The following is a 26,320-nucleotide window of genomic DNA, read 5'->3' on the forward strand; positions in this document are numbered from 1 at the left end:
AGAATCCTGGGTGAAATAAATCACAAAGATATGAATTCACTCAATGAATCAGAACTACTTCCACATTTTGAGACACAGAAATCAATGAGGGACAAAAAAAATGAGTTATCTATTTATAAATACCTCTAGTTGTTTTTCTTTCTCCCTGAAGTTTTTAAGTTCACAGTGGTATCTGTGCATTTCTGGAGGACCAATTGACTTCTCAGTAGCTTCAAGGAGTTCAATTTTACTGAGTTTAGCAAATTCTCCAACTTTATCCTAGAGCACAAAACTTAAATATCAGCAACTATCATCATTTATAAATATCTTCAAAACATATTTCACTCAATGATCACACCTTTCAAGATGAAACTCATTTAAAAAAAAAAATGTATTTTGAGAAGTAAATTTTAATATATACCCTGTCCTTTCATATATTACTCTTTAAAATAATAAAGATAAACTTAGGGTATAAACTGTCATCTGCCTGAGAACGTTTAAAAAATGTCTGTCAGTATTTCCAGGTTGAAATGTTTATATACTCATAATAAAGAGTTTGGAAATAAAAAAAAATAGTCCCCTGGATTGAAATGATCATTATCTACCACACATCAGCTGGAATGTTAAAAGTTAAAAAAAATGTCAGGGATCAGCCCCATGGCCGAGTAAAGTTTGTGCGCTCTGTTTGGGTGGCCCAGGGTTTCATGGTTCAGATCCTGGGGGCGGACATGGCACTACTCATCAGGCTATGCTGAGACAGCATCCCACATGGCACAACTAGAGAGACTTACAGCCAGAATATACAACTATGTACTGGGGGACTTTGGGGAAAAGAATTGGGAGGGAGGGGGGAAGAAGACTGGCAACAAATCTTAGCTCAGGTGCCAATCTTTAAAAAAAAAGTCTGACTTCAGCTGATAAATGCTTTCAAACTTTTATTTTTATTTAATTTGGACATATGTAATCAAATCATCGTTTCTGAGGAAAGAAAATGAACTATAATTCAGTCACCAGATGGCATTCAGTGACAAATTTAAAAGGTATTTGACTTTAATATTGAACATGCATTATCAGCATAACAGTTTTATAAAATTGTTTTTTATTTTATTTTTTTTGCTGAGGAAGATAAGCCCTGAGTTAACATCTGTTGCCAATCTTTCCCCTTTGCTTGAGGAAAATTCACCCTGAGCTAACATCTGTGCCAATCTTCCTCTATTTTGTATGTGGGTCACCATCACAGCATGGCTGCCAACAAGTGGTGTAGGTCCGCACCAGGGAACTGAACCCAGGCTGCCAAAGTGGAGCACGCTGAACTTAACCACTAGGCCACGGGGCTGGCCCCCAAGACGTTTTATTTTTATTAAACAAACTTAAAATATAACAAGATTTTTAGAAGGCACACCTACAGACTTAAGAGTTTTAGTATATCAAATATTTTACATAAATACACTGATTAAGAAGTTGTTTATTGAAATTTTAAAAGCCTACAAATGGAAGCACATAGCTATTCAAGCTACTCTCTGAACTTAAAAATAATATAACTTTATTTCCTTTACAATACTCTGTAACTTGGACTTTTTAATTGAAATTTTTCAAATTACCACAAATTAATAAGACCATGCTATAAGAGATGAGACACTACATTTTACAAAGAACTATTAGTGATTATTGACTGCTATTGCTCAGCTTAAATAATAACCATTACAATATCTCTTGAGAAGAATTTACATTCTCATATAGCATAAAAAGGAAACATTATGTACAAAATTTACCCATCTTTACATCTAATTCTCACATACCTGAGGTAAAAACTGGCAAAGATTGCCCACTTGAATATTTAAGGCTGCAACTTGCTCTTCTACTACTTTCTGGGTTGTAGATTTTTTGTTGATAAACCAAAAGGACTGATTTTTTGCCACATCAATCTCACGGGTGATTACAAGATTTCCAGAAGTTCTGAACCTAGTTAAAAAATAATTTTAATAATAATTTCCCAAATTCTCTTGTACCAAAAGTTGCCAGATAGGAGCATTATAATTTTGATTCCTTTTGATTTTTTGGCCCCTCCAAAGAAAGAAACCTTGACATTTTATGAGTAATAATACATAATTGACCACATGTAAGTTACTACTCTTTCAACATTCAAAATTATTTAAACTGTTAAAGTAACATTAAAACAAATGCCAATACTAATTCCCAAACACTGCCAGAGGATTTCCATATCTGGAGTTATTCTTTAATCATTATCCTATTCTCTAATCACATGTGCTGACTGCATCATGTGGCTAAAATGAACATTAAACAGTAGAGAATCTGAAAGAAGGGTAGTTACTTATTTCTTGCTTCTAGAAGTACTACTGCTCCACACCTCCCATCTGTTCATCGATCTTCTTCTTTGGGAATCAGGAGCATGTGGTACAAAGATAAATTATTGCTATCCAATAGCTAAATGACAATGATAATTTGTAAATGTTGTATATATAGATTATACTGTAATAAGAACACTTCAAACAGTAAAAATTTTAAGACTTAAAAAAAGTAGTTTAAATTTTCATTTCCAGCAGAATGACTAATAAAGTACCCTTTTTGATACTCTTGCTATAAACTAAAAAAATAATAAAATATTAAAATATCTTCATAAATGCATTTATGAGTTAGCAGGAAAGTAAGGAATTCTGGCCAAAATCCCAGTGCAGGCAGAAATCCAGAAATGGAAAAATGAAATCAGCTTTCACTCTGAGGGCATTTAGCCAACCAGGCAACCTTGCCCATTCATTTTCATGATCTCCTGGGAGACGGGAGCTGCAGACAAAGCCCAGAGCTGCCCAAAGTGGAGAGTCTAATAGAAACCATCCCCAAAATGCTATATGCTCAGTATAAGGGAACCAGAAATACTCCATCACCACCATCACCACTAGAGACAGTAGGTAAATTGCCTTGAACTATGAAACAAACAAAAAAACTCCCCTAAGAGTTACTAACCACAAGGCAGTCTCAAACACATTTATATCTTGAAGTTACATGACATACCTAAGGAGGTTCAAAAATTCTCAAACTGAGAATTCTATATATTTTGACGCTAGATTGAAAGTATCCTCCATTGGTCTATGACAGAAGCTAATAAAAACTTTCTCCACAGGAATCTACCTTTATCCTCAAAGAATTAACATAGATAAAGTTCAAAGAGAAAGGAGCAGCTCACTGGAAACACACACACACAAACAAACAAAGCATCAAGAGTAAGTACTAGCAAAAAAAGCAAAGCAAAATCACATTGGAATCAATGGACTCAAGTATAAAATAGGTATGTTTACTACATTTTAAGAAATAAAAGATTGAAAATATAAGCAAACAAGCAGATCTGAAAAAGAACCAAAGAGAAATGATCTAGAATGCAGCACAGAAACATAAAAAAATAAAAAATACGAAAGATGTTAAGAGACATGGATGACTGAGTAAGAAAGCCTAAACCTGTGTAGTTAAGAGTTCTAGAACAGAGACAGAGAATGGGTCAGTGGCGATGTTTGAAGAGATAATAGATAAGAATTTTCCAAACCATAGATTTAAAAAGCTCATTAAATCCCAAGCAAAATAAATAAATAAACAAATCCACACCTAAATAAATGATGTGACGTGACACTATAAAACACCAAAAACAGAGATACCATCTCAAAATCCTGAGAAAAAGAATTATTATCAAAGAGACTAAGATTAGATTCACATTAGAAGACAATGAATTATACTTTGCATGTGCTGAGAAAAGACCTATCAACGTAGAACTTGATATCTACCAAATATCCTTCAAGATTTAGGGCAAATTAATATCATTTGAGACAAAAACTGAGTGCTCCACTAGAAGATCTTCATTAAAGGAAACTTCAAAGAATGTCCTCTGGCAGAACAAAGATCTCAGGGAAGAGCAGAAATGCAAGAAAGGATCAAAAGCAAGGCAAACAAAATATGTGGGCTACGTCTAAACAAACACTGACAGTATAAATTAATAATAGTTGTTATGTCTTGTTTAAAAAACAAGATAGAATTAAAACAGCATAGGAGTTCTGAGAAGTTATCAAAAGCACTCCAAGGTCTTTATTCAATAGGAAGACAGATATTTAATTCAGTCTAGACACTATTTATGTTAAAAATTTTAACAACCACTAAAACAAGAGAAGAATGCATAATTTCCAAAACAATAAAGAAAAATTGACTAAAAGAATCCAATGAAGGTAAGAGAGAAAAGAAACATTGAAAAGTGGGACAAATAAAAAGTACAGAATAAGGCAGTACAAATAAGTACAAACAAGTACAAACATATAAGTAATTACAATAAATGTAAATGGAATATATGTATCATTTAAAAAGACTATATAAAAAACAATACCCAGCTATACTTGTTTAAATGAGATACAAAAGACACAAAAAATTTTAATTAAATGAATGAAAAAAGATAACTAGGAAAATACTTAAAAAGAAAGCTGCTAACTACATTAATGGCAAATTAAATAGATTCTAAGGCAAAAAGACTTAGAAGATAAAGAAGTCAGTACAAAACAATAAAAAATCCAATCCACTAGGAGGCTAGAACAATTTGAATCTTAGCTGCAACTAATAATACATAAAGCAAAAATTGACAGGACAGGGGTAAATGACAAATCTACACAGAGGGATAGTGTAGTACACTTTTCTCAGTAATTAAGGAATTGATCTGACAACTGAAATCATCAAAAATGTAGAAGATTTCACAATATAATTAATAAGCTTGAACTAAAGGACAAATACAGATTACTGCACATACAACAGCAGAACACTCATTCTTTCAACCAAACAAGTAACAATTACAAAAGCTCACTACAAAAAGTAAGCCTCAACAAGTTTCAAAGGGCCGGTTACATAAGGACCATACACACATATACACACACACACACACACTTTTACCACACTACTATCAAAGTGGAAATCAATATTAAAATATAACAAGAAAATCACTACATAAAAATTTGAAACAACTTCTAATTACGAACTCATAAAGGAAATTGAAGAAAATACTCAGAATTGAAACACAGGAAAATACTATATACAAAAATGGGGGAATGGAGCTAAAAGCAATACTGAGAGGGACATTTTTAACTCTAACACTTTAGGAAAAACAAACAACGAAAATTAGTACAATAAATATCCATTTCAAGAAATTAGAAAAAGCAAAAGAAACCAAAAGTTTAAAGAAGAATTAGTAGAGGTAAGAATAGAAACTAATGAAATAGTGTGGTTAAGTTCATGTACTCCACTTTGGGGGCCCAGGGTTTGCCGGGTTTTGATATTGGGCACGGACCTATGCACAGCCCATCAAGCCATGTTGTGGCGGCATCCTCCACAGAAGAACTAGAATGACCTACAACTAGGAGATACAACTATGTACTGGCGCTTTGGGGAGAAGGAAAAAAGAGCAAGATTGGCAACAGATGTTAGCTCAGGGCCAATCTTCTTCACCAAAAAAAAAAAAAAAAACCAACCCCACAAATAACACTAAGCTTCCTCGAGTCTCTGTGGTATTATCACCCATACCACTGTGTCTCTTAAAAGAAAAAGGAAAGAAATTAACATAATAGAAAACCGTGATATAAGACAGAAACAACAATGCAAAAGTTAATTCATTGAGAAAGACTAATAAAACTGACAAATCAATTTTTCCAAATCAAGGAAAAGAAACATGAATGAAAGAGGGGACTACAACTACAAAAGATATTTAGATAATATACATATGATACAATATAATACGATAAACATATTTTAGGCCAATAAAATTAAAAACTAAGAAAAATTTAGAAAAGTATAAATTACCACGATTCAAGAAGAAATAGAAAAACTAAATAATTTCATTACCATTAAATAAATTAAACCTATAGTTAAAATATTAAAAGAAAAAACTCTAAGGCCCAGATGATTTTACCAGTAAGTTTAACCAAACATTTAAACAACAAATACTTCACAAAATACAGACGTAAAAATCAGAAATGAAACATCAGAAAACCAAATCTAGCAATGTATCCAAAAAATTATAAGCATACTGCGTTTATTCTAAGAATGCAAAATTGGGTGAACATCAGGAAATTAATTGATTTATCAATTAATATGATCAATTCAATACATGCTGATAAAATTAATTTGCTTTTCATAATTAAAAGCATACCCAATAAGGAACAGAAGGGAATATCCCCGATCAAATTGGGGATAAAGTCAAACCCTACAATCTGAGTGGAGGATTCCAAAATCTACAATAAATATTTCACTTCACTCCAGCCAGAATAACATTTTTCTATTCCTCAGAAACAACAAACTTAATTCCACCTATGATCCTTTGCACAAACTATTCTCTCTGCCTGGAATACTCTACTCCCAGTTCTTCTTAAGGTTGGCTCCTTTTTATAATTCACTTCTCAGCTCACAAATATTCTCAACAGGCCTTTCCTGAATATTCAATAGGAATAAATAAAAGCACCAGCGCCCCCAAACCTTGTCAAGGCCGAAGATACGCTAACGTAATTAGGTTCTTTGTTCTCACTTTACTTGACCTATCAGCAGCATCAGACACACCTTACTCCCTCCTCCTCAAACTATTGAAAGCATTGCATTCCAGCTAGTACACGCTTTTGACTCACTAGCAAATTCTTCTCAGTTTTCTTTCCAAGTTCTTCCTACGTTCAGCCTCTAAATGCTGCAGTGCAACAGGGTTTAGTTCCTAGACTTCTTTCCTTCATCTCTATCTTCTTCCTTGGTGATTTCATCCACCCTACTGACAACTCCCCAAATGCATTATCTTCGGCCCACACTTCTCTCCTAAAGTCAGGTTTATATATGTAAATGCCCATTGAACATATCTACCTGAATGTCTACTGGGCATCTCAAACTTTACTCTATGTTTTTTTGACTCTCAAAAGCATTTGTTTCTGTTGTTGGTATATTTTTACATCTTAACATTTCTGAAATAAGGATGCACATTTCAAACTGTGTCAGTTAAATTGGAAGCTACATTTTAAAAGTGGTGGCATCTTAATTTAATGACATATGATTTATTCCAAAACAAACTTCTGATCTCACCCCCAAATCTCCTGTAGGAGCTTTCTCTACCTCAGTTAACAGAAACTCCACTCTTAAGCATGTCAGACACCTTGCAGTCCTTCTCGATGCCTCTCTTTCTTCCATACTCTGTATCCAATTGGAGAGCAAATCCCATGCGATCTTCATCTCTCTTACGGTTATTACATTAGTCGCTTAACTGATATCCTTGCTTTTGCCTCTGTTCTCTTACAGTCTAGTTTTCACATGGCAACTTAAATGATCTAGTTAAAATTTAAGTTAGATCATGCCACTCCTCTGCCCAAATCCTGGTGGCTTCATATCTCATTTAAAATAAATGCAAAGTTTTTATATTGGCCTACAAGACCCTAAGAGCTGGCTCCCTGATATTTTCAGACCGTATCTTTTATTACTTTCCTGTTCAACCTAATCCAGTCACATTGGGTGCACTTCAGAGTCTTAGCATTTGCAGGCTCCTCTACCTGAAATGCTGTTTCCCCAAATATCTCCATGTTCATCCCCCACTCTCTTTCATATCTTTGCTCAAATACTACTTTCTCGGTGAGAACTTTCCTGATCATCCTATTTAATATTGTAAACTCCACTCTGGCACTCCCTATCCTCCTCTGTTGCTTTATTTTTTTTACAAAGCACTTATCACCATCTAATATAAAACATACTTAACCTATTTATTTATCTGTCCCCCAACCTCATGCCCCAACCACAAATTCCATGACAACAGAATGCTGTACCCCCCAACATATAGGTATTCAATGAATATTTGAAAAATGACTGCGTAAATGTATGCCAGAGATTACTCTATCCACCATTCCGCTCAAAGAGTACGTGGCCAGTTAATGCATTTGTTCAAGAGCAATAGCAATTTCTTCAACTAATGATGAGGTGCTTTTTGTTGGGTACTCTCAAGGCAATGTGGACCCTAGTGGAACAAGTGACCACAATGTAACCATGCTAAGACTGGGGAAAGGGAAACCTTCCCTTGTCCCAGACTTGTTAACAGAACTCTGGTTAGTAGTCACTGTTTAGACTATCAGAGCTAGTAGCTACTGCATACCAAGAAGTTTACCTCTTTAGATAACTAAGAAAACAACTAGGCCTTGGGGATTCCGAGGAGAAAGTCAGGAGTGTTTAAGACCTGCAACCACCCACAATGGACTTTTACTCCCTCTGTATTTATAAATATACCTGGCTTAATATATTTGTTTCACTTTCAATACCTAAGAAACCACTGTGGTCAATCAATGGTACCAAGGCTAACCCAAGAGTATCTTTGGCAATTACTTTTTTTAAATAGAGAGATAGTTTACTTATCAGATAATTCACCATTTTAAAGTGTATAAATTCAATGTTTTTCTTATTGTGGTAAAATATACATAATATAAAATTTACCATTTTAACCATTTTTAGGTGTACGGTTGAAAGAATATGTGTATCAACAATGGTTTTTAATATATTCATAGGATTGTACATCCATCACCACCACAATTCCAGAATATTTTCATCACTCAAAAAAGGAGCTCATAGCTGTTAAGCGGTCACTCCCCATTCTCTCCTCCCCTTATTCCCCAGAAAGCACTATTTTCTGACTCTATGGATTTGCATATTCTGGACATTTCATTTAAATGGTCATACAATATGCAGTCTTTAGTGCCTGGCTTCTTTCACTAAGCATAATGCCTTCAAGGTTCACCCACGTTGTAGGATCTATCAGGACTTCACCTCTTTTTAAGACTGCATAATATGTCATTGTATGGATTATCACATTTTGTTTAGCCACTCATCGGATGATGGACACTTGGGTTATTCATAATTTTTTACTATCAAAATTAGAAAAAAGCTAATTTTGTGAAAATGAGTAAACTTTCTCTAGAATAGTAACTGGATCAAAGAATATTTATATTTAAAATCTGATAGATACTGCCAAATAGGATATACTGCCCACAATCCCACGAAAAGTACATGACAGGATCCACTTCCCTATACCTTCATAATACTGATTTTTAATTTTTTTTTTAGTGAGGAAGATTGGCCCTGAGCTAACACCTGTTGCCAATCTTCCTCTTTTTGCTTGAGGAAGATTGTCACTGAGCTAACATCTGTGCCCACCTTCCAGTATTTCTTGTCTGTGAGATGCTGCCACAGCATGGCTTGATGAGTGATGTAGGTCCACATCCAGGATCTGAATCCTCAAACCCTGGGCCACTGAAGCAGAGCACGCTGAACTTAACCACTACCCACTGGGCCAACCCCTGAATTTCATTTTTAAACTTTTCTAGGCTGAGGGAAAAAAAATCCTCATTCTGATTTCCTTGATAACTAGTGAAGTGTAGCCTCTTTTTATATTTCTTGGCCATTTGCTCTACTTTGTGTTAAATTTCTTTGCTTATTTTCTATTAAGCTATTTATAATTTTTACTGACTTGCATGAGATATTGGTATTTTAGTAATTTTAAGATGTGTACAAGTTATCTGTGCTGAAAATGTTTTCTCCCATCGGTCATTCATTTTTTACTACGGTACCATTATTTTTAGCTGAATTTTTATGGAACCTAAATTTCCCATCCTCCTTTTGATGGTTACTGGGTATCCTGTTCTGCTTAGAAAGGCCTTCCTCTTTCCTAAGATTTAAAAAACATTCTACATTTTTTCTATTATTTTCAAAGTTACATATTTTTTCACTAAATCTTTGACACATCTAGATTTTACTTACGTATGGGGGTTTGATAAAACTCTAAATTTGTTTTAAAAAATTAATAGCCAATTATTTCAACTCCATTTGAGTAATTTATACCTCACACTTAAACTGCCTCATTTACAATAAATTAAATTCTCATATACAAGTAGATCTGTTCCTTTTTTCTCCATTTTGCTGCTCTAATTTTCTGTACCAATACCGTACTATCAATGGCTTTATAGTACACTTCAACATCCAGTACACAAATATCTTATTCATGATTCTGCTTTTTCAAAATTTTCTTGGGTTTTCTGTCACATTTATTCTTCCAGATGAACTTTAGAATCAACTTGTAAACTTACCTGTTGAGACTCTCGCTGGAATTGTATCAAATTTATACATTAATTTGGAAAGGGTTGACATGTTAATAATGATAGTACCTTTATGTTTCTAGGAATACAATACGCTTTTCCATTTATTCAGGTCTTGGTTTTATATCCTTCAGTAAAATACTACCATTATATTTTAATAAGTTGAGTATAGTTTCTTGTTTTCTTTTTACTTCCATGTGTATTTCTCTTCTCTACATAAATAAAAAATTTCCCAACAATTTTTCAGTAAAAAGATTATTTCCTCATATCCTATAAATCACAGGACTATCAGATAATCTTTAAGAGCTATTTTAGCTCAAAAATTCCAAAAAGTAACACTCTCTAAAAATCATCTAAACAATGTGCATATTCATGTATAAAAGATTGAAAGCATATACACCAAGGATAGTCAACTGGTTTCATCGTGTATTAACTCTGATCCATCAGAAATGGCTGCCAATAGTGGAGAAGTGAGAACATTCTAGGCTTCAGAGAAAAGAATACCATAATGAATTATCGATTTCTATCATGAGGGAGGGAACGGAAAATGGTGATGTAAGTGCCAAGTATTTGCCATACATGAGATTCACCAACTATTAACAGTGGTTATTTCTAGAAGTAGAATTACGGGAAGAAGGGCTTCACTTTCAACTTTATACACTTCTATACTGTTTGCATTTTTTTAACAAGCAAGTATTACTTTCAAATTCAACAAAAAAAAATTAGACATCTTAAATTTGTAAACACTGCAACTTAATGAATATTTAACAGTGGCATATTTCTACTTAATTATCTCATAAACTTATAATTTACTTAAGAATTTTTCAAAAAGAAAACTCTTACAATTTAGGTTTTAAAAGATGCATTAAAAGAAACTTACTTGTCTGAATAAAGTATTCTTTAAATATTATTTCCAATATTTACACCATAATACTATATATTGTTCTTTCCTAAAGTCATCAGGGAAGCATGACCAAAAACTAAGAAATTATACAGGGAAAAGTGGTTTCAGCACTTTTAACACTTACAATTCAATTTCAACCATGCCTTTGGAACATCCTCTCTTCACAAAAAAGCCAACCTAAGACATAAAAAAGACAACGTGAGCTGTACGGTGACATTCCCAGGTTAACAATAAGAGATTTAGCAAAGTCATTATTATTTTTCAGATCAAGATTCTTTCAGTAACTACTTTGTATATCCATTCCCATCAGTTTCTAAAGTTATCCTTCCCAGATTTGGGCCCCTCCATTGTTTCCACACACAAATAACAACAGTAATATTAGTTACCATTTACTGAATCTTGTACGTGCCAGAGAGCCTCTTAGAAAGCTCATGACAAAGGCCATAAGTGGTACAGAGCAAGGATCTGAACCCAGGATATCTGGCTCCAGAGCCTGTGTACTCAACCTCTATACCAAACACGCTCAAAAGGAGAAAATACCATTAGGAAAATAGGTCCCACAGTCATGCGCTGCATAACGTTTTGGTCAACGATGGAGCACATACAACGGTGGTCCCATAAGATTAGTACTATATAGCCTAGATGTATAATAGGTTACACCGCCTAGGTTTGTGCAAGTACACTCTATGATGTTCACGCAACAATGAAATTGACTAATGATGCATTTCTCAGAACACATCCACGTTATTAAGCGACGCATGAATGCAATCACAAAGCACTATACCAAATCTCCTTATTACCACTGGAGACTTCTATAAAGTTGCACAGATTAAATATTATTAACAACTACTCTAATATTACCCACTACAATTTACATAGTAAAATAGACATATCTGAGCTAGTTTCTATATGTACATGAGCATAAGCATGAAAACAGATCCTGGGTCTAAAAACATCTGACTGGATCTTAAATCAGGCCATAAGTAAGTAATACTAAAAAAAGTGGGAAATACACCTTGCAAATAATTAGCTTTTTAATAGTGGTAACGGCAGTGATGATAACAATTATAACCACAACAGCTAACATTTATTAAGCATTACTGTATGCTGCTGTGCTGAGCACTTTATATATAAGTTTCTCACTTAATACTCATGAGCAACCTTATGAGGGATATATTACATCCATTTTATAGATGATGAAGCAGAGGCCCAGAAAGATAAAAAAGAAAGCCTGTTCTTGTAATGAGAAAGTACAACCTAATGACGAAGAGTAGAGGCTTTAACATACACTGTCTAGCTCCAAATCTCAACTCTGCCACACATAAGTTGTTTGACCTTGACCAGGTTACTTAACCTCTGTTTCAAGTTCTTCATATATAGGGAAAACAATGGCATTTGTATAGGAGCAGTGTCTGCTCATTAGCTTGGAACAATTAAAATACTTGGTACCAATCAGAAGAAAACACAAATCAGGAGGCAGTTTTTATTATCTAGTATCCATACAGGTGGTACGCAGGTGGTACAGAACATGCTTGTGTTAAATTTTCATTTTAGCATTTAAATAAAAATAGAACATTAAAAATATTTTTGCTGAGAACTTGGGCATCCCCCAAACACATTTGTGGATAACTCAAAGGTCTGAAATCTGTCATCTAACAAATACTGCACTTCACAGCCTCTGTAAAGAAACCTACCACTCAAGGAAGAGAAGAGATGCATCTTCTTTATGACAAAAGAAACGGGAAGACTGGTGAAAATTGTTACAGCCCAATCCACTCTGACTGTACAGTCCCTGGAGTACAATCCAGCAGACCATTACAGAAAGATAAAGACTTAATAAATGATTTCTGACAATTAAAAAACTTTATATTAATATTTATAAAAATCTGAGTCTGTCCTTGGAAGGTATCCACTCTAACCCCTTTATCTTTGAAATAAAGAAAAACTAAGGTCCTCACAATTTACTAAGGTCACAAAGCTAATTAGTAATAATAAAGCAGTATCTTTTCTATTTCACAAATGCACCTATATGGCATTAAAAAAAAATTGAATAGGTTTATTTATAATCTTAAGGGGTATATGCTTCAGTCTTGTAACTTTATATTAAATTTTAAGCCTAGCTAAGAAACTTGTAATATCATTTTGATAATATTGTGATATTCATAACAGTTTTAGAAAAATAAAAGAATCATTTCAAGTTTTAAAAATATTTTACAATAGGGTAAAAACTCAACTCTTTCTTTTCACAATATATTTTTATGTGAAATATATACCAAATAGCATATATATATATGTACATGAAGTACATACAAACTTCATGTACTGTTTAATGAATAATAAAACCACATATCTACCTCCAATTTAAGGAACTGAACATTATCAACATCAGACCTTCCTATCTGACATTCCTTGGGTAACTCACCCCCATTGCATCCTTCTCTCTCCTCAACAAATGTAATCTATAAACCGACTTGTTGGTCCTTCTTTTGCTTTTATTTTTACTATATACATATATTATCTCTAAACATTAAATGTTTTTGACCATTCCATAAATAAATTCACATTACATGTAGTCTTCCAAGATGGCATTTTCTCTTAAAATTATGTTTTTGAGATGTAACCAATGAGCTAAGGTTTATTTTCACTGTCATATAACATTCAATTTTCTTTGACTATACCGGAATTTATTGTAAACAATACTGCCAGAAATATTTCCATAATTTCACCTAGTATAAATGTATATGAGCTTACTAGGGTATCTAGGAGCAGAACTTTTGAGTAACTAGTAAATCTACAGATTTACTAGGTAATGCCATATCATTTTTCCAAGGAGGTTGTACAAATTTATATTCCCATCAAAAATACATCAGAGTTCCCATTGCTCAGTAAGTGCCTTATAAGCACACAGCACTGCCAGAATTTTTGTGAGTCTGACGAATATATCCTACCAGTGTTAACTTGCATTTCTCTGACAATTAACGAGGTTGTGTGTCTTTTCATATATTTACTGGGTGTCTGGGTTGCTTCTTCTGTGAGAGATCTGAGCATATCTTTTGCCCATTTTTCTTCTGAGTTGTTACTGTTTTCCTTATTATATAGTCTAGATACCGCTGTTTTGTTATATGTGTTATATATACCTTCTCCCAATTTGTGGATGGTCTTTTCTCTGCAAAGTGTCTTTTGAAAAACAAAAGTTTCTTAATTTTATAACAGCTGAATTTATCAATATTTTCCTTTTCGGTCTATACTTTTATTTAAGAAATTTTTCTTTAACCTTGAGTCACAAAGATATTCTCCTCTATTACCTATATCTGCCAAAAACTTTCTGGTCAATCGTATTCAGATCTTCAATCCACCTGGAATTGATTTTTGCTAAAGTGTAAGAATAGGGCTCAATTTCATTTTTTCCTATACAGATAACAAATCGTCTCAGTACTATTTATCCAACTTTTCCCCACTCATCTACAATGTCACTTCTGTCATAAATCAACTTTCTATTAATGATGGCTTTATATCTGGACTCTATTGTGTCGCATCACACTGGTCTATCGTGTATTTCTACACCAACACCAAAATGTCTTAATTTACTAGAACTTCATATTACAAGTTTTGATAACTGGTAGGCCAAGATTTCCCATTTTGTTCTATTTCTTTAGAAGTATCTTAGCTATTCTTGGCCCCTTGTTCTTCCATCTAAATTTCACAACTAGCTTTAATCTGTTATATACAGCATTGGGATTTTGACTGGAATGACAGTGAATATGTAGATCAATGTGAGGAATGACATTTTTATATTAGGTCTTCTTGCCCATTAATACAGTGCATCTCTCATTTACCCAAACTTTAACATTTTTAAATACAATTTTATAATTTCTGCATATATAGGTCTTACATATCTTTTGTTAATTTATTGCTATGTAACTTGTACTTTCACTGCTATTGTAAACGGTATCCATTTCTAATTGCATTTTCTGTTCATTTTTAGTGTATAGAAATGCAATGGATTTTTGTTATATAACATTATATCTAGCAATCTGATAAATTCCTATATTGATTCATCAGAAGGCCTATCTGGAGTTTCCTTTGTGGTTTTTACTCAGACACTCACATAATGTGTGAATGAGTTTTCTTTCTTTCCAACTCATCTTTTCTGTCTTACTTTACCTTCTACCTAGAACTTCCAGTACAAAGTTGAATACTAGTAACAGTAGGTAACCTCGACTTGTTCCTTAACTTGCTGTACATTTTCATAGGTATCTTTTATGAAATTAAGAAAGGTCCCTTACAGTCCTAATTTGCTAAGAGTTTTAAATCTTAAATTACTGTGGAATTTAATCGAATGCTTTTTCTCTATTTGGACGATCATGCAGTTCTTCTTTAAAATGTGATGTATTATGTTAATTTTTTTCTAGTGTTGAATCAATCTCTCCTTCCTTGAATAAATTCAATTTGGGCAGGATGTATTATGCAAATTACATATTATTAGACACAGCATGCTAAAGTTTCTCTTTTCGAGATTTTTGCTTCTATACTCATGAGACTGGCTTGTAATTTTCTCATTCTATCCCTGACTGATTTCAGAATCTAGAGTCATCATCTCTGTAAAATAGGAAATTATTGCTGCTAGAACTAATCCATAGTTGTTGTTGTCTGATGTGCTCTAGGAGAAAAAATGTAACATGATTTATCTTTTCTACTTAGAGTCAGTTTTGATAATTTACAATAGTCGTAGAAATCTATATATTTACAACTTTTTAAAAATTTAAACTTTAATGGCATTATTTAAAAAAAGTTAAATTTTATTATGATGTTCATAATATGCTCTCATATTCTTTTAAACTTCTGCTGCATTCTGGTAATGATCCAGTGGTAGTATTTAGGGCAGTTCAGGAATATTCTGATTCTCCTTCAAGCCTATAGTTGGATTGCACTTGCTCATTATCTCTGATGCAAGGTGACTTGCTTTGTCCAATGAAATGTGGGTGGAACATGTATGTGTCACTTTTTGGAGGAAATTTTAACAGCCAGTTCCCTTCCCTAAGGTGGCAATCATGGAAGTATGTATTGAAATGAAGACTCCATCAGCCTAAATACTTAAGTGACCACAAAGGGACTACACTGGATAAGTAGCAACAGTAAGAATTAATCCTGTGTATTTTTAAACCACTTAAAATTTTAGGGTTGTCTGGATCACAATATAATGTATCTTAACTATTAGTTTTTTCATTCCTTATATTTTTTCTTCTTTTCTCCCCACTGCCTTTTTCTTCTCAGAAGTTACTGATTTCATTAGTCTTTTTGAAAAGCAATTTTTGGTTTTGTGGTCCCTATGTATCACTGCTTATTATTTTATTTATTTTATTTTGCTTATTATTTTCTGCTCTTATTTTTCAATTCTATTAAGATGTCTTCTTTGACCTATGTGTAATATAGAAGTATACTTTTCATTCTGAACAAATGGGAAATTTTTAGTTATCTTTTTGTTACTATTTTTATCTCGATAGCACTGTGGTCAGAGAATATGGTCTGTGTCATACCAATTCTTTGATATTTTTTCATACTTGCTTTATGGCTCACTATATGGTTAATTTTTAGAAATGTTCCATTTGTGCTTAAAAAGAATGTGTGCTCTCCAACTGGTGACTGCAGTGTTTACAACATGTCCATTTGTTCAACATGTTGCTCATATCTTCTGTATTCTTACTAATTTTTCATGATTAATCTACTGATTACTGATAGCTCTTCTACTATGATTACGGATCTGTTAACTTCTTATTAAGGGTTCTGCAATTTTGCTTACATATTTTGGAGCAAGATTATGTGAATTCAAGTTGAGAACTAAATTATCTTCTTGCTGAACTGAACTTTTCATCAGTATTTAACGACTATCTTTATCTCTAAAACTACTTTTTAAATTCTGTTTTTCCTGGTATTAATTCAGCTACATCTACTTTCTTTTATATATTTGCCTAGTATGTATTTTTTCATCCTTTTACTTTCAACTTTTCTGTAGCCTTTTACTTTCAATATGCTTGTAAACAAAAGAGAATTGAACTTTATCTACTCTAACAGACTTTCTCATTTAACAAGAATTTAGACCATTTATAATTATTGTGACTATATTTGCATGTATTTCTACCATCTTATTTTACATTTTTTAATGATCTTATTTTCTGTATTGCTGTTTCTTTTCTCCTCCTCCTTTCTCAAGATCCCTTCTGGGTTGTTTGGGTAGTGGCTGTTTTTTCCTTCAGTTTTCTCATTCTACTTTTTTACCTCTCTTGTTTGAGAATTATGTAGTTAAATTTTCTTAGTGGCTTATCCTAGAAATTTTAACATGCATATTTAACTTAATAAACTCTGAAGTTAACCAATTACCTTAACTTCCTCTCAACATTACAAATCCATAGAATATTTTAACTCTGATCACTTTCTTCTTGCTGCCCAAGAAGGACAAGTTAGTTATATCTTGTTTGATTGAAACTTCACAAATTAGACATCAGTATTATTTTATACAGTTTGCATATAATTTCCCTATATGTTTATTTTACCATTTTTTTGCTCACCATTTCTTCTTCTATCTCAGACTTTCCTTCTGGGATCATTTTCCTTTCTCCTAAATTATATACTTTCAAAGATTCTTTAGTGAGGATTTCAGGTTTTATTCTTTTTTTTTTTTTTCCTGTGCTCCCATTCTGAGAACATATTACTACTGTGTTTAGTATCCTGGAATTCACTACAATGTGTCTACTTGTGTATGTTTTTCATTTATCCTGCACAGGATACATTAGGATTCTTGAATCTGAGGATTCAAGTTTTTCAACATTTCTGGAAAATTCTTAGTCATTCTTTTTTCACATATTGCCTCTTCCTCAGTCCATTATCTCCCTTTGCAGATACTTATATGTATATTGGATTATCTTTCTTTATCATGTCTCAACCTTGATTTTATATTTTTTGCTCTCTAACTATATTGTATTTTAAGAAAATTTTTCAAGTATTTTAGTTCAGAAATTCTCTTCTCAAATGTGTCTGCTTTGTTGTTTTACCCATCCGCCAACTTTCTCTAAGTAATATATTTTTATTGAAGTTCTGATTCTTTTTCAAATTTACCTGATTTTTTGTTACTTATTCCTTTGTTATACCTGTTACTTTCTTTTATTTCCTTAAATAAATTAAATCTTCCTAGTTTACATTCTACATCTACAAGCTTTGTAGTTCTGATTGTGCAGTCTGCTGATTTTGTTAGCTCTTATTTTTGGTGATTTATTTCCCCTATCTTTTGTGATTTTTTAGGTACGGATTCACGAATTTCTTGGGACTTTATGTCAGAATCCTTTTGAGGACTGGATTGAAGGTATTTTCCTTCATACGCTTTGCATTTGCTTCTGCCAGGTGCCTGGGAATATTACTAACTGGGACTGCTTTAAACTAAAATTACAATTTATGATATTTAGGCCACATAGGGAATACGAATTCTGGCCCCAAACATGTGTTAAGGTTTGTGGTTAGGAATTCTTTGGAAGATTCTCTTTTTATCTCCACTGCATTCTGAGCTAACAATGAGATAAGTAAGTAACCCACTTTCTCATTCTGTGATGTTGTTTTTTCTGTTACACACAATATTTGTCTTCTAGTTTCATCTTCTAACCCTTCCCCATCTTCAGGACCCCAATCCTGTGCAACCAATTCAAAGCCAAGTTAGAGGGTGGAAGGTGAGCAAATTCTCCTCGGGAAACAACTGAAGAGCTTGCTTATGTCTTCAGATTCACACTATTTTGTTCTGCCCTTGGTAAATTTACTTCACCTTTCCACAAGTCCAGCAATACATTTAAAAAGATATATTTTACATCATTTCTAAGATTGCAGGTGTTAAGTACTTGGAGAATTCCCTAGGTATACAGTCCAAAATACTTCCAGAAATGGCAATCTCCCAGCGTCTCCACTTGCCAACTTCATTCTTTATATTCAAGCACTACACATTTGCTATACCCAAGCAACTGAGAAACAGAAACTGATCTGCTACTAAAAGCAATTCACAGCTTTGAATTTTTTTAAAAAGCACTATGTTAACTCACCTTATCTGCCCGTCCCATGAAAGCAGGTTTGCCTGCTAGTCCAAGGCAAATGGCACACACGATGCTGGACTTCCCTGTTCCATTAGCTCCAATAATCATATTCAAGTGGGGTCCAGGAGCTACTTCACAGACATCATATGTTCTGAATTATAAAGAAGGGAAATTACTAAGCAGAGATAAGAAGTGAAGAATATTCTTTTTACAAAAGCACTTTTTCTTGCTTTACATTATCATTATCTATAGGCTTCCTCAAATTCCTTTAAAAACTAGCTAACCTTACAAGTTTTATGTTATTTATAGGTCGTTATAAAAATCTATTGGTAGAAGAAATGAAAGAGTGATAATGTGTATCTAAAATAAGAACATCAGTGAGAAAATAAGATTTCATATGCTTTTTCCAAATATTGTCTGTGGAATAAAGCAAAGTTTGATATTATTTATTCTTTTTTAATAATTATAATACATGCGAGAACATATTAAACCTACTGTATAAATAAAACAATTTTAAAACAAATTATATTTAAGAGAAGCAATGGGTCATGTTAAATCTGTGGATTCTACATTTACATTTCTCTTGAATTAAAATGCTTAATAGCAACCTTTCATATTTTAATATTTGAAACAATCCAAATTATTTTCATTCTAATCAGCAAACTGAAGATATATATCAACTCCATGGTTTCATTTTATTATTAATTTTTAAAAATAACATCCATTTCCTTTAACATGCTGCCAGAGATTCACCAAAGGATCTACTGTTAGTCCATGTTCAAATAAACTTTATTCCTATGGAAGGAAACAAGAATGCCTCACCACCAAGCACTTTAGTAAGATCTCACACCAGAAAGCTGCATGGTACCCAGCACTCTACCTACCTGCACCAGGAACATCTAATCCTTATTACCTGCCGGGACAGCTATGGCAAAATGGGAAGCAAACTCTCGCTCGGATATTCTTCCGCCTTGTCTTTGAATACCCTTAACTGGAACCCAGAAATAATGTCCTGTTCCCATAGGGTTTCAGTTAGGGGCCAACTAATTTCCCAAGAATAAAAGCTTAGCTTGCTACTAACCTGCTAAGTATATAAATAATGTAACCAAGCATACTTCAACTTTAATACTGAAAAAATCAATAATTTTGAAATTCCAGATGGTAATAAAAATAAATACAGATGGTAAGGGAGAAATACTTTCTGGCAGCTTTCCAACCTCACAGCTCTACACAGCAACTATCTACTTGATCTCTTCAGATGCTTTGTTTTGTTAACAGCTGGGTCTTAAAGAAACCCTTTACAACCACTAAAATAAAACCAGTTTGGGAACGTCAGACATCTAGAAAATTACCTGACTCGGAACTTCTTAATCTCAACACATGAAGCCTCATTCTTTTAACACTTGAACTTCCTGCTGTGAAATCTCTGCACAACTGTCTTACTAAAATAGTAATGCAATTGGTATTTAAGAAAACAATCAAAACAACAAGAAAAAGCATGAGAATTTCTGGCCTATAACATACACATAGATATTATAAACAGGAAGAGTTGCCAAAAACAAAACAAAGCCTCTGCATTAAAAATATTAATTGTTCTAATTCTATAATACGTTTATTGAGAATTCTCTTTTTGTGAGTTTCTTTTTCTCTGAGCTCCCCATGAAAGGGCTATTGTCAAATGCCCACCCTTTTCTCAGTCTACACACTTTGCCTGGTATCTCAAGCATTCTCCATGGCCTCAGGTACCATCTACATGCTAAAAGTAGGCCCAAATGACCTATAGATGCAATTACCACCTCAATAACTCTATTTGGATCTCCCACAACAGTCACTTCAAAGTTAACACATTCAAAACTAAATCCACCATCTTTCCCATCCAAAACCACCCTTGTGGTCTCTTTGTGAATCATACCATCATTCATCGCATTGCCCAAATCAGAAACCAAGGCATTAGTTTTGCATCATCCTTGATTCTACCATCTCCTTCACCTCTACCCACGCTACCCAGTCGTCCAATCAATCACCAAATCATGTTAGTAGACATGCAATCTGACTTGCTAAAAGAAGAAAGAAAGAAAAAGAATAACTAAGAAAAAAATAGGACCCTTCATAATTCAGCTCTAGCTTCACCTTTTTCTGCTTTCTATCTCCTTCCCCTATTCTCTAATCAGACCTCTAAATTCTACCAATAATGAATTTCTTTCAGCTTCTTGACGATCTTATACTTCCTTCTTTCTCCAAGCCTTTGCATATGCTATTCCTTCTGCCAAGAACTCTCTCCCTCCACTCCCAATCCCATTCAACTTGGTTCACTCAGAAATCTTTCCCTTGACTGCTCTCTTCCAGGCCAGTTCAGTGCTCTAAGCCTACTCCTCCTACTTCATTCCTAAACTCAAAGTCCTCTCACCATGAAAATAAACCGAACCTCACCTAGTGCTGCACTTCCAGCCATCTTTTCTTTCTTCTGTTCCTGTCCAAGCTTTACTCCCTCACACTCATTCATTCTTCTATGACTTGCAAAGTTTCCTGCTTCCACTGCTTTATCTAAGGGTCAGACTTCCTAAATGCTAAATGCAATGGGCTCTTTTCAGTCCTGTTATCTGACCCCAATGTAGCAGATGATATTTTTGAAACACTCTTTTTCCCTCGCTTCTTAAATAATACTCTCGCACGGTTCTCCTCTTACCTCCCTGAACAGTTTCTACTCAATCTCTGAGTTCCTCTTCTGCTCATCCTTCAATGTTTTATTCCTTCTATTTATATTTCCTTTTGAGCAATCTCAATCATTTCTGCAACTTCAACAAACCACCTGTATGCATGATTCCCAAATCTCTCACCTGTTCACATCTTCCTGTAAGCTCCAGACCCTTATAAATAATGTCTACAGAAGATCTCTTGTAGATGCCCCACAGGAAACCTCAAGTCACACAATCCAAAAGGCATTTATTACTATTCTCCCTAAATTGCTCCCTCTTCTGAATGGCACCATATCTCACCAATCAGTCAAGGGAGAGTTGAGAAAAATACTGCATTTCTCTCTTATCCTCATCCCTCACAATTTGTAGCCAGATGCTGTCAAATCTGTTTCTGCTCCTACTCCCCACTGCTACTCCTAGGTTCAAACCCTGATCATCTCCTGCCTTGACACTGTAAATGTCTTCTTGCCTCCAATCCTGCACCCTTTCTAAATCATCCTTCACATTGCCTTCAGAGTAATATAAATCACATGTTGTTCCCTGCTTCAAATGCATCCTGGTTGCCTACGGGATGAAGCTGGAATTCCTCAGCACAGAAAAAATAGACCCTCAACAGTTCCCTACCTGTTCAGTATCAGCTCTGTCCACCTACTGACTCACATCCTGCGTTCTAGCCCTACTAAAATACTGGACACTTCCTAAAAATAAAGTGCATCAGGCTGTTCCTTCTGTCTACAACGCTCTTCTCTTAAGACTTTCATAACCTCTTGTACAAAGCCCTTTCTCACAGTTGTGGACAAAATTAACCACTTCATCCTTTGTGCCCCCCATGGCATCCTGATATATACGTTACCATGATAGATACCTTATCTGATTATATTTATCTTTCCTGATCGAGATTCAAACAGCAGTTCAGCTACTTATTACCTGTGTATATGTGGGCAAATCAACATCTCTGAGCTTATCTCATCAATAGAGATAATATACAGAGTTGTTATGAGAACAGTAAGAGAGCATCGTGTAACTAAAGTACCTACTTCTACACCTGGCACATGATAGATACTTGAAAAAAAATATTGGGGCTGTCATTGAGATTCTGTTTCCCCTACGACACTATGTGCAAGCTTTAAAAAAAAAGACGTTGACCAAATGAACTGTAAGGTGTTAGACACAAGGTATTTCTGTCAAAATATATTTACTAAATTCTAAAGTGATTATTATCATTATGAGTTGTCCGAAGAGAAAGAAAGGAACCAGAGAAAAAGCTGGGTTTGGAGGGGTCAAGAGCATGTTAGGAGGCCCAACAATTGCGAGTAAGGCTTACTTTTCTTGCACACTTCAACCTCCATCCAGAACAACCTTCACCATCTTTGTCTACCTGGCAACTGCCTACTGTTTACGAACCTGCCACAGCATCGCTGCCACTCTGCTTTAACTGTTGCTTCCTGAGTTCCCAGGGCCCACAGTTTTGTGAATTACAGATTATGTCCTCCCTCTATAGGCCCTGACTCCCGGCCAGCAGAGATCTAATCCCTACTACGTCCACTGCCCGCCATATGACGCCTTCAAAAAACGTTAGTGGAATGAATAAAAAAACCCGCATCACTCAAGACCCACTCCTACCGCACCACACACGTCAATCTCCACGGCCTACGAGTAAACATCCTCCCGGTAGCCCCGGCACGAATTCACGGCCAGCCCCACAAGCCAGGCACACTTCCGCCCACCCCCCACGCACGCAGTCCGAGCCCCCGGCTGCGGCGCGGCCTCCAGCCACTCACAGGAAGTTCTCCATCGCGATGCGGACGATGGAGCCTTCCACGAAAGGCCCGGACGACTGCAGTGGCCGTGGCGCCGGCGGGGCCGAACTCTTTCTCTTGCTCGGGACCTCGGATGAAGGATCTCTCGGGAGAGGTCTCTTGGAGGCCAGGGGGCCTGGGGTCGACGTCTTCCTACTCGGAGTCGCCATCCTGGCTTCCTCTCCGCCCCGCAGCAGCTTCCGTTCCCACCGACCTGCAGCACGGGCGCCCAGGCGCCCCGCTCCCGCGCGAACTGCCCCGCGCGCGACAGCGGCTGCGAGCCCGCCCCGCGCCTGCGCAGTCCCGGCCCGCTGACGTCAGCGGGCAGGCCCCGCCCCGCGCCTCGGTGGCCTGAGCGGGTGAGAATGCGGGCGGTGGGGCGTCTCGTGGTGCGGACGCTGGGACTGCTGTCTCTGTTTCTGCGTGGTTCAGAGTTTAACTCAGGAAAAGATGTCAGTTGCATTTAGTATTTTGAAAGCCCTTTAACTGGTCCGAGAAAGCAGACCCGCAAGGGGGCGGAAGGAGGCGTTTGTGGTGGCACCTGGGGCGGGCCGGGGACACGGGGCGGGCGACGTCTGGCCAGCCTGGCTCGCGCTCCACCCGCGGGCCCGCCCAAGTGCGCCGGCGCTCGCCGCTCTTTGGCTCATCGTCTCCTCAGCTTGCTTCCCGTTTGCTTCCCATCAGGTCCCCGTGCCTAAAAAATGAAAACTCTTCCAAATGGCTCTACGCCCGTGTTCCCCTTAGAGCGTCGCGCGAGGTCTCCCGCGCTCTCCAACCTGGGAAAAGAGGACGCCGCGCGGACCCTCAGTGACTCTCCACGCCCTCGCTCCCTGATTCCCTATTAAGACTTCCTCCTCCGGGGTTTCTAGAAATCCCTGAGCTAGAGTGCGCTGGCTTCATTGAGTGGGTGCTTCCCCTTAAATCTGCTCACATTCATCAGGATAGCCCCCTCGTTAAAGATGCCGCGCCCTGAGGTCCACGTAGATCTTCATTCACTGAATAGTTAATGTCTCGTCTGCAGGAGGCTGGGGCCGCGGCAGGAAAAGAGCCAGGCAGGGTTGCCTGTCTTGGAGCTTATTTTCTGATGTGGGAGGCAGAAAAAGAACAAGTGGAGCGGCAATTGCTCAGGATCATTTCGGGCTGTGATAGGTGCTATGAAAATAAAACAGAATGAGCGCGATGGGGGAGGCATGGAAGGCCTGTCGAGGAGGGGTTGTTTGAGCTAAACCCTGAAGGAGAAGGAGCCACGCGCATAAATGACAAAAGAGCATGCCTGCCGGGCAAGGACAGAGGCTCTGAGGTGGAACAAGTGGGATGTTTGAGGAACAAAGGGAAGGCCAGTGTGGCTGCGGTGAAGTGACCCAGGTTGCACAGCAGAGCCTTGCCCGTCATGGCAGAGCTGGATTTTATTTTTCAGCGATGGGAAGCCTTTGGATGGTTTGAAGCAGGAGAGGGACGTGATCTGATTGAAGTTCTAAAATGACTGCTCTGGTTGCTATTTGCAGGGGTCAAGCTTGGAAGTGGGGGGGGGGGGGGGCCAGTCAGGAAACTATTGCAGTAGGACCTGGATTCCTGACTCCTGGACCACTGCTCCTGCCCCAGGTGTCTGCTTCTTCCTTTCACACAAATGGAATCCTTTGTCTCTGAAAGTTATAACCAAATAAAATAGAATAAGTAAAAAGCATGTGAACTTGGCGTGGTTACTAGAAATTTTTAAAAATGCAAATGAAAATGAACAGCTTTAAAACTGTTCACATGGTGGTAAATAACAAAAATAGTCAGTGCTTAGGAGTGCATGATGCTGTCATTCCCAACATTGCTAGTACAGATTTTTTGCAAAGTAATTTGGTACTCTGCTTGAAGAGCATTAGAAGAGTCAAATTCTTTGAGGAAGTGATTACATTTGGGGGAATCTATCCTAGTGGAAAAATAAGAATATAGGCAGTAGTAATGGGAGTTGAGGGCAGGGTACCAGTCTGATCATTTCTGTACCATCATCAGTTCTTTACTGAACTAATCAAATTGTGCGTATAAACTTGAAAGTTTAGAATGAACCCCTGAACTTGTGATGACCCCACAGATGCACACAGCCAGTCTAAACAGGCAGCCAGTCACACTCTATCACCATCCTTTAAAAAGGAAAATATTACTGGTTTTGCTTCTAATTATGAAAACAATACATGTTAAATTCAGAAATTTGGGGAATACGCGCAGAAAAACAAACATACACGAAGGGAAAATTTACTCATAATTCCTCTAACCAGACTAATCACTGTTAAGATTTTGGGGTATGTTTTATGTATTTTTCCTTGTATATGTATGGTATGCTCCTTTTGTTCAAAAAAAAAGTATCATACTGTACAAATTGTATTATATATACTGTTATTTAACCCTCTTTTTCTCACTGGATATATTATGAATGTCTTTCCATGCCATTACATATTTTTCTGTGACATAGTTTTAAGTAACTATATAGTATTCCATTAAACAGATATACTACAATTGATTTAAATACTTCTTTTTTTGTTTGACTCTATGACTGGAAGTTTGCATGAACCGAGGATCCTCTGGCAGACTACTCTAGTTCAGACATTTGTCTTGCTACTTCTGGATTCTTTAATTCCACTGGTGAAAACTGCCTTGAAAAGGGTGCTGTTCAAGAGGCAGAGGGAGACGGTTTTTGGAGCAGAATATCAATTAACCAGGATCTGATGCTAATGAATGAGCCACAAGA

General features: G+C 36.0%; 1 protein-coding gene and 2 long non-coding RNA genes across 10 annotated transcripts in view; 2 read left to right on the forward strand and 1 right to left on the reverse strand.

The window, feature by feature from the left end:
• The window catches only part of LOC139078687 (uncharacterized), a 110,841-nt gene extending 92,400 nt beyond the window's left edge, over positions 1-18,441 (forward strand). Inside the window, exons 4-5 of the long non-coding RNA XR_011531707.1 lie at positions 16,065-16,157; positions 18,319-18,441. This is a non-coding gene — a long non-coding RNA (uncharacterized lncRNA). The remainder of the gene's footprint in view (positions 1-16,064; positions 16,158-18,318) is intronic.
• The window catches only part of SMC5 (structural maintenance of chromosomes 5), an 82,213-nt gene extending 57,936 nt beyond the window's left edge, over positions 1-24,277 (reverse strand). For all 8 annotated transcript variants that reach the window (XR_011531704.1, XR_011531705.1, XR_548638.2 and 5 more), the window contains exons 1-5: positions 23,569-24,277; positions 19,101-19,242; positions 11,147-11,199; positions 1,779-1,941; positions 124-258 (exon numbers count right to left, since the gene is read on the reverse strand). Coding sequence is in view for 2 of the 8 variants with exons in the window: in XM_008543753.2 (XP_008541975.2) it covers positions 124-258; positions 1,779-1,941; positions 11,147-11,199; positions 19,101-19,242; positions 23,569-23,756 (681 nt within the window). In the remaining 6 variants the exon portion in view is untranslated. The remainder of the gene's footprint in view (positions 1-123; positions 259-1,778; positions 1,942-11,146; positions 11,200-19,100; positions 19,243-23,568) is intronic.
• On the forward strand, positions 23,903-26,092 carry LOC139078688 (uncharacterized). Its single transcript, XR_011531708.1, has 2 exons — positions 23,903-24,038; positions 24,271-26,092. It is a non-coding gene; the product is annotated as an uncharacterized lncRNA (long non-coding RNA).
• The last annotated feature ends 228 nt before the right edge of the window (positions 26,093-26,320 follow it).

Source organism: Equus przewalskii, chromosome 22, assembly GCF_037783145.1.
Source record: "Equus przewalskii isolate Varuska chromosome 22, EquPr2, whole genome shotgun sequence".
NCBI lineage: Eukaryota > Metazoa > Chordata > Mammalia > Perissodactyla > Equidae > Equus > Equus przewalskii.